This window comes from Archocentrus centrarchus, chromosome 4 (genome assembly GCF_007364275.1).
Source record: "Archocentrus centrarchus isolate MPI-CPG fArcCen1 chromosome 4, fArcCen1, whole genome shotgun sequence".
NCBI lineage: Eukaryota > Metazoa > Chordata > Actinopteri > Cichliformes > Cichlidae > Archocentrus > Archocentrus centrarchus.
Genome location: NC_044349.1, coordinates 22,744,287 through 22,753,671, shown reverse-complemented (window position 1 = coordinate 22,753,671; position 9,385 = coordinate 22,744,287). Strand labels below are relative to the sequence as shown.

The 9,385-nt window shown below is 41.4% G+C and overlaps 1 protein-coding gene across 1 annotated transcript; it reads left to right on the top strand.

Moving 5' to 3' along the window:
- Window positions 1–207: 207 nt before the first annotated feature.
- Window positions 208–8,890, top strand: lmx1a (LIM homeobox transcription factor 1, alpha). The gene is made up of 9 exons (XM_030728026.1): window positions 208–272; window positions 394–439; window positions 824–1,004; window positions 5,889–6,109; window positions 6,281–6,459; window positions 7,025–7,102; window positions 7,542–7,623; window positions 7,915–8,097; window positions 8,422–8,890. Exons 2-9 carry the CDS (start codon window positions 412–414, stop codon window positions 8,562–8,564), a joined length of 1,095 nt encoding a protein of 364 aa, XP_030583886.1. The 5' UTR covers window positions 208–272; window positions 394–411; the 3' UTR covers window positions 8,565–8,890.
- The last annotated feature ends 495 nt before the right edge of the window (window positions 8,891–9,385 follow it).

The window sequence follows — 9,385 nt, the reverse complement described above, 5'->3', positions numbered from 1 at the left end:
CTGCACATGGAGGAAGTCTCACTCTGTCTTTCGCGCTCTCTCTCACTCTCTCTTTCCCGTTCACTCCTAATAGGATAATTGATAGCGCAAATAGTCAATAACTGTGGACTCAGCGAGGTCGTTGGAAGCACTAAGCAGAAACTTTGATGCGCAGCTCTCTGCACCGAGCAGCAAGTTGCAGGGGGAACTTTGAGTGGCGGAGATGCTCTGAACAGGACTGGGAGTTAATAACCAAAGTCCTTCGCTGCTGACAGGAAACGCGCATTTTACAGGTATGTTCCTCTTGATTTGTTTTATAGCTTTTACATTAGAAAAACGTTTTCCTTTGAATAACCTTGGTGTATATATATATATATATATATATATATATTTTTTTTTTTTTTTTTTTCGCAGTTTTTTCAGGTAACAGCGATGGTGGATATACCGGCTATACCCTTAGGTGAGTAAACATGCTCAATATATTCATTTATTTTGAACAAATTCACTTGTTTGTGTGTTTTTTTTTTAGAGCTTTACCACATTTAGCTCAGTTATCAACGAAATTAACCGCTTAATAAGTCAATTTAACCTATTCGATTTTTTTAAGTACTTACATTAAAATAATTGATGTCTCATTATATAACACACACATTTTTTAAATAAAACAAACAAACAAACAAACAAACAAATACTTCTGGTCAGATAATAAAAGAGGGAAAGTCGTGTTTTAATGACCCCCAGCCAACCTTTTCCTAGTTCAGCCACTTAATTAGCCCATTTTTCAACTGTATCCTGCTCAATGGACAAAATATTTTACTAATTAAAGGATTTCCTCCCATTGCAGATGTAAATCGGAGGGCAGTGTGTGCCGGATGCCATCGGCTGATCAGAGACAGATTCCTGCTCAGAGTCACTGACGGCCTGTGGCATGAGGACTGTGTGCGGTGCGCAGCGTGCGGGGACGCGCTCAGGAACTCCTGCTTTCTGCGGGACCGCAAACTTTACTGCAAACGGGACTATGCCGAGTGAGTGCCCATCTTTTGTTCCTTATAATGGTTTGGTTCATAGGTGAAGTAAGTAGTAATTATTTTTCTCACGGGAAGTCAGCAATTTCAGTTTCAACCAAGGCGTGACAAAAGAAAATGAGCAATTTAGACAAATGCAACACGGGCCTTTGAAAAAAAAAAATACAACTTCATATTTCTCAGTATGTATATAAGTTTTATAATTAATACGACTTTAGCCAATATAATGTTTGAATAAGTGTTTTAACATAACACTGAACTTAAGTTCTAATAAAGTAGGGATTTAAGTTTTTATGTAGCTATCTGCGAATATATAATCACATCCATTTTATGGAAAAAAATATATATATTACTTTTTCCACCATTTTGCTTTAAATGGAAACTATGTTATTTTACTTCTGTTTTAATCTTTTTATTTTATTTTTGGCCAGAGGGCCAAAGCTGATCATGTTTCATTAGGGTCATTTTTGCAATAGAACAGCATTGTCCAGATCTGACCTTGACTGTGTGTGTGTGTGTGTGTGTGTGTGTGTGTGTGTGTGTGTCTGTGTGTCTGGGAGAGAGAGAGAAACAAGATTCTCATAAGGGCAGCATAAATGTTTCTAATCCTTCTTGGTGTTGTTTAGGGTAAAGATGGGTGCACTTTGCACTTTATGTGCAGTTGTGTTTAAATGTGTCTATAAACTGTAAGCTGACTTCCAGCAAACTTGGCACAGTACACTGAGAGAACAAGGTGACTGCAGGAGGAAGGGGTGGCAAGGGAGCTGGAATGTAAGAAAACTATTGTATTGTGTTATGTTCGTCCATACATACACATGCGCACACACAATAATGTGGTCACACCTTCACGCACAACCAGGGGTAAGGCTCAACTGACACATTGTCAAAATGTGTTAAAATTTTGAGGCCCATTGGTGTGGCAACTGCAAGCTGGGGACAACATATGGTCCCCCACCCATCCACTAAAAAAAGAAAAAAAAAAAAAAATCACATAATGCTCATGCCCTCCTACCTCATTCACCCAGTACCCTCCCCCCTTTCTGTCATCTTCCAAATACACTCTAAAAGGCAACAACTCACATTATTTCTGAACAATTTAGTGATGGCTGTTCTGCCAGGAAAGCAAGTAAATGTTGCAGGACGCTTGTTACACCAAAAAGCTGCGGTGTTAAGTGACAAATGCCTTTATGGATATGATGTTTCTTAGAAAAACATGCAGGCTTGATTCCTGTAAAACCAAAAAATTTAATGTGCTTAGTGTCTTCAGCGGAGATAATAACACTAGGTCAAAACATATAGAAAAGAGCTGTACTGAGAGGGTAATTAGGAGTGCAGAGCCATATGTCAGAAGGTCTGGTGCATCCCTACAAGAGGGATGGTGAGGATGGTGTGAACTTATTTTGGGGGACAGTGCACTCCATGAGCCCTGGCGTTATGCGCCGAGGCATCTGGAAAGCTCTTCACACAGCAGCCTATGTGTCGAGCAATGGGACAACGCCCAGCCGACCGTGAGTTATCTGACCTGATCAATTAGCAGGAGGCCTGGTGCCAAAGCTCCGCCTCTGAGCCCCCTCATACTCCTGCCACCCCCACTGGCCTGTCTGGGGTTATGACACCCAGTAACACATGAGCACTACTTTTGTCCACAATGAGGGTTTTAATACTGTGCCAGAATTTTTTTTTTTCTCGCTGACAAACTATGTCCCGCTCCCTCCGTTTTCCTGATGCAAAACAAGTGTGATTATTCCATACTGTGACAACATTTGTCTCTTACCACATGCTGTATCGTCTGACTGAATCTTGCTTTGTTTTTACCTTTGTTTGCGTGAGACGTCAGTGCCAGCCATACCACGAGGCCTGGCTCATTCATGGGGTTCCTGCTATATGCCATTACTTATCAAAAAGCTGTACATGGTACCAGAGTGCTGTACAGGTTTTAAATTGTCATGACTAATTTATTAAGATTTATGCTGGAATATTTACACATTTTTTTTCCTTTTCAATAAGAAATATGAAAAGGAGGAGATGGAGCATGTGGCACAAAGGAAGAATAACATTGAAACATGGGTTGATACTTAAAAAAATAATTTGAAACTTATGTTAAACATTCACATAAAAATGAATATAGCATCTTTAATCTCATTCAGCACATTAAAAAGTAACCACAAGCAAAAAATGTGACTATTTAAAACATTTTTTTAGATGTCTTTCCATATCATAATACTTTCTGATAGAGTCCTTTTTTTTCTGTAATTTGATTTTGATGAGATCAAAACAATGTGGTGAACTGAACTTTGATAAAGACCCACTGAGCAAATTCTTTTGCATCTCTAGTGTGGAAAGAAAATGTAAGGAATAATAAATTCATGGGCAATATTCATGGGATTAGCTTGCAGTAGTTTTCCTATATGTCAAAGAAGCCACTGGAGCTTTTCTAAATGCAATAATTAATGTATAATAATCTGATTAGTTTAGATGATTGGATGCAGTTTAAATACTTCCCGTGTGATTCCATATTCATATGTTGGCTCTCTGACCTGCAGTGACCGTGTGCAGAATCCTGTCTGACAGTGTGTGTGTGTGTTCGGGTTAGTTTAGGTTGGCTAAACGGTTCAGCGGGCAGGCGGACCCGACAGCAGATTGGTCGTCAGATCTTCGGTGTGACTTGCGGCGCACTTGACCTGACGATCTGTATCTGATACACAGCTTTTCTTGGTGTGTGTGTTCAGCAATGTATCCAGGTTAACCTGATCCAGAAACAAGATCTGTCTCTCTGCTTGTCCACTAGACCAGTAGTCTGTTTGCCTGACTGCCAAAGGTCAGTGCTGAAGTCAGAGCGAGAACAATGTGAGATCAGGGCTTTGGAGAAAACTGTGTGTGTGCATTTCTGCTAAACACTCATCTTTTTATACGGTGCTGCTGCATTAAGAGTGCCTCCCTCAGACCATGCCAGTGTGGAGGAGTGCAAAATTTTGCTGACTTATTTCTCTGTAATGATCTTGTCACTAATTGCCATGTCTAAATCCAGCGTGACTGAGTGTTCCCGCTCTCCTGGTCGAGACTCTGGGCCAATCATGTCAGCGGAAACTCTGAAATATTAAACACCTTGAGCTGCTCCATAAGTATTGGAGGTACTCTTACCTTTGCATTAACAACGCTTAAGAGTACTGGGGATAATTAGATGAACTGGATAAGGCATATAATGGAAAAGCGCTTCTCGAAACACCAATGATCTCAAAACATTAATGCCCATAGTTTCTTCCTCACTGGCATTAGTATCATACTGAGATGTCAAATCAAATACTTTGCTGTATCTCGGAACCCCAGAAACATTCAGGGTATTTCCTCTGCCACACTTCCTTTGAAATATTTGATTGATGCATCTTGTGTTGCCACAGGACTGCACATTCCACAGACGGTATGTTGACCATATTAAAGCACATACCACTGAAGTTGTGGAGCAGACAACTCAGATGGGTCAAGCAGCCCGACCCTCCTGAGCTTCTGGGAATGGGCTCTTACCATTTCCATAGTGACCCCTGGGCAACATTAAGAGGTCTCAGCAATGTCTGGCTTTAGGATGTACAAGCTCCAGACCCTTTGACAGGGATATGTCAACACGGGTGTTAGTTTTATGCCTAACTTAAACTTTTGTTTGTTTGTAAATATTCTAAATTTCAATTTGAAATATTTCCAAAAAAAGAAGTCAAAGGCAGTTCTTGTTTTATTTACATTCTTCTCATTTACTGAATTTTTTTACTTTTTTCATAGCAGTTGTGTCAGTTTCATTCTAAAATGCTTTATTTTTTATTTGCATGTGAATTTTAATTCATTTATTTGCTTTACGTTTGACGTGTATTATTTTCTGGATTGTGTAAATACTTGAAGTATCTTTGTACTGTTGGTCATAAAGAAAAGTGGAAGTCAATAAAAACAAGGATACACAATATATTTAAATGAACTATTAAAATTTTAAAAAGAATAGTTTAGCAGTGATTATCACATAGCAGTATAATATTTGAGGTTTATCCGTTCATGAATAGTTAATAAAAAAAAAAAAATCTGCAGTATTCAAGCTGCATTCATTACCTTACAATAACCTCTAATGCTCCTATTTTTTGATGGTTCCACAGTATCACGAAAAAAGATTTTTCTCATGAGGCACATGGAGTATTTTTATTTGGAAACAAAAAAAGGGGAAAAGCTGTCACTTTCTCATGCCTCTGTACTGACTGCTCTGGTGACCCAGTCAAGTCTGGAGACAAACGCCAGCTCCAGAATGATGACGCATCATCCTGCATGACAGACCCAAAATGTGGAGGTGCCAGCCAGCGGACAATGGTCCTGCTGCTCGAGGGCTGGCTCTGTCTTTGTCTAGTTCTGGTTAAGCAGACTTACGGATAATTCCACGGATAATTCCTGGGACCAGTGGCTCAGTCTCTCCCACCGGGAGATCTGATTCCACCCCTCTGCCTGGAGCCATGGCCTGCCGAGAGCCTTTCTCCTGTCTCCCCAGGAGCACAGCCTCGGACACGGCAGTCGGAGCCACGGCAACAGTCTCTGAGGCTAAGCTCACCAGTACTGGTTGCCAGGCGCTAAGATACACACCCGACACACTAAGGGTATGTGTCTGAGTGGTCCGGGCAGGAGGGGGAGAAGGCGAGAGAAAAAGTCAGACTGGCAGTTGTTTTGAGTGACAGCTCGACTCAGCAACATTCCCCAAGTCTACCCAGCATTTTTTTGTTTTCTCACAGAGTCCCGTCTTAGTGATGTGTGAGGACCCCCCCTCAAGTGTCTAAACTAAAACAAAATCCCTATTCTCTATTATTTACTCAGCGCTCACACGTTCTCTCTCTTTGTGCCTGCCCTCCTCTACTTTTCCAGCCTGTTTGCAGTGCGTTGTGCAGGGTGTGCAGAAGCCATCTCTCCTGCAGAGCTGGTGATGCGTGCGGGGGCCGCTGTGTTCCACCTGCGCTGTTTCACCTGCAGTGTTTGTTCCTGCCGCCTGCAGACTGGAGACCGCTGCGTCCTCCGGGAGGGACAGCTATTATGTGCCAGAGAGGACTACCACCAGTGTCTGGCCAGTCCTACCTCATCTGAAACAGGTAGAGACAAGGCACCCTTTCATGCTGCTCTTTGTTATTGATTTTTAGCAAATTCAGAATCCATTACTGTTTTGAATATTAAGTCACAGTTTAATACTTTGACTAAATAACTCAACAGTAAAATAAAAAATAATGTTTATGCGTTCAATCACATCTGTGCCTATCCTCTAGGTAAAAGTGATGATGATGACGAAGAAGTTGAGGAGGAATCTGGAAAGATTACAGGCAGAAGAGTTAGATCGGATGACCTGGAGAGCAAACGTCCCAAAAGACCTCGCACTATTCTGACCACTCAACAAAGACGGACCTTTAAAGCATCTTTTGAGGTCTCCTCCAAGCCTTGCCGAAAGGTAAAAGGGAAAAAAAAATTTTTTCTCTACCACTGAGCGTTGAAGTTAAAACTGTGAATCGGTTTCATGAGGACATAACATACATTAGTTTTAGAAATTTAACAGTATCTGAACTTTACACCTGTTTTATTCAATGTTAAAAAAGGCACAAGGTCTAAGGATTTTACTAGCATGTACAGTGCAGATACCCATCTACCTCATATTATGAAAGAAAACCATTGTATCATGTGTCACCTTGTCAGGTTGAACAAAAAATGAAATCCATGCAAAAATGAAATGATACGGTTTCATGTATTTACTGTACATTATATCACTGTCCTTCCAGTGGGCACTCAGGTAGTGATCTTAAAGGTGACACTGCTAAATTCCTCACAAACCAGAGCTGACTATTTTTGAAAAGACGTCTTCTGTTTTCATGAATGTGTCTTCATTCATGAAGCTGTCTCTTTGATAGAATCGTGACGTGGTACAAATTTTTATTAACCTTCAAATAACCTCGTCTTCCTTTTTTTTTTTTCACCCTCACATTCTGTCTTTGTGTTGCCGTCCTGAATCTTAATCCAAGGTAAGAGAGACCTTGGCAGCTGAGACTGGTCTGAGCGTCCGGGTGGTGCAGGTCTGGTTCCAGAACCAAAGAGCCAAAGTAATACAAAGTACACACACACACACACACACACACACACACACACACACTCACACACACACACACACACACACACACACACACACACACACACACACACACACACACACACAGCATCACGCGCTGCTAATAAGAGCCCTCTTTCTGCACTGTATTTGTACGCCAGAGTGGAAATCAGCCTGGTTATCTCTTCATACAGGAAACTGATGACATCTCATGGAGAGATCACTGTAGATTAAACCCAATATTTCCTCAGAAAGTGGACTCGTGTGTGTCTGCCCTCTACCTCATTCTTGATACTTTACAACTCAGTGAACACACTCATACACCTGGGTGGCAGAGGGACTGCAGAGTGGGAGGACATTTTTTTTTGTTTTTTTACAGTGGACCTGAATGTACACATGCTGTAGCTTTAATGTCTCTTGATGTATGTCTTTAGATGAAGAAACTGGCCAGGAGACAGCAGCAGCAGGAGCAGCAACAGACTCAGGAGCAGTGTGAACACCCATCGCATCACACAGGTATTATTCATAATTTTCTTTGTTTTCAGTGCAAGAAAAGGCAGAGTTTCTTCTATATTGATGAACACAAAGTTCAAATTAAATTTTAGATTAAGTTCAATTTTTACCTGTTTTGAAGGGTTTCTGACGCAAATCTTGACACATATGAACATCACACAAGTCAGTCAGTCAGTCAGTTAATAGAGTTCTAGAGTTAAAATAAGTTAATTAAATAACTAAGAAAACAAAAGCTTGTCAAAAGACATAAACACACAGCACTCTGATCTCCTTTGGGTTTCCTGTGCTCCACAGCGCCCTCCCGTGGCAGTGTGACCTCTGAGATGAAGCGCCTCGGGTCCTCTTACGCTCATATTCAGCAGCAGCAGCAGCACCAGATGGGACTGACCACACTGGAGCAGCAGGAATGGGACATGGACCCCTTCAGACAGGGTCTGACCCCGCCTCAGATGCCAGGGGATCACATGCATCCTTATGGTAAAAGACGAGGGAGAATTACATGTTCACTTTATTTTAAATGTTGCATTTGTTTCATAAACACAAAATAAAGATCATGTTTTAGGATTAGATGCCATTATTTTTTCATTTGAAATGTTACCTTTGATATTGCCAGTATTAGTTTAAACTTCTAATTGCAGTTTGTTTCATTAGGGGTTACTTTCTGGATCAGCACTAGTGTTTTCTAAAACTGTGCTTAAATTTAAACATGTGTGACGTATCTGAAATTTTTAGCTCACTTAAGCAATTTTCACAGGTAATAACATGGCTGATTGTGGATGAAAAAAATTGTGTCTTTTTAAGGTTTCAAGAGCTTGTACGGTGATGTGGACAGAGACACGCTGTGTCATATGGCTGACAGCGACTGCCTGTCTCTGGGTGACTCCTCGCCGCTCACTCCCATTGACCGTCTCTACTCCATGCAGGACTCATACTTCACCTCGTGAGGGTGGAAATCAGACTCAGTCGGGCTGAATTTATCTCAGAAATGTGGTAATTTGGTACGTGGACATAAAATGTTACAAGGGAATAGGGGTACACTCACAGTGATACCATGCAATACTATACCATATTCACCTCTATACAAACACGATTACACTTCTGCCTCTTATGCTTTACAATCTCCCAACAGTGCAGGCTCTTCAAACTCTCGTGTATGTGCATGATACAGTCAGACCTCTCTCATTACGTTTGAATGCTAGACTATGAGAGTAGAACTGCATCCACTCATGTAAATAGCTGATTGGGTGTGTATTCGTATTTATTCTCAAAATGTGTGCGTATGTTGTTCATCTTGATTGAATTAACAATAATCAAAAAATAATAAACATGAAACAGTGAATGTTCAGTATAATCTAAGTACAAGCCGTGGGGTGATTTGTCCATATGAAAATGGGATATTCATGCTGAGGGTTAGAGGCAGGTCAGTCCATCCTCAGTGCTTATTTATCAGTCCAATCTAGGTGACAGGTCAGTGAGACATCTTCTCCTGGCTGTTGAATGGATTGCCAGATTGTAAAATGCTGGGCTATGACAGCCATATGGGTCAGTGGCAGGTAAGCATCACATCCACGCCGCCATCATCAACGCTCACATTGTGCTCCTCATGGTCAAAGGGTCCTGCTGCATTTTTCTGCCTTTTCCTTCCTTCACTCAAAGAGGATGGTGGAAAGGAGGGAGGCAGGAGGGGGACGACCACCCAGGCACTGTGCCCAGCTGGAATGCACCAATCATGGGATGGGAGGTTGCGAAAACCCAGGGAGGGGGC

Excerpts from the sequence above, each read along its gene's own strand:
- lmx1a (XM_030728026.1), top strand. The coding sequence starts at position 412 with ATGGTGGATATACCGGCTATACCCTTAG. Across the intron at positions 440-823 it reads TATACCGGCTATACCCTTAG|ATGTAAATCGGAGGGCAGTG; the intron begins GTGAGTAAACAT and ends CTCCCATTGCAG. Across the intron at positions 6,110-6,280 it reads TCCTACCTCATCTGAAACAG|GTAAAAGTGATGATGATGAC; the intron begins GTAGAGACAAGG and ends CCTATCCTCTAG.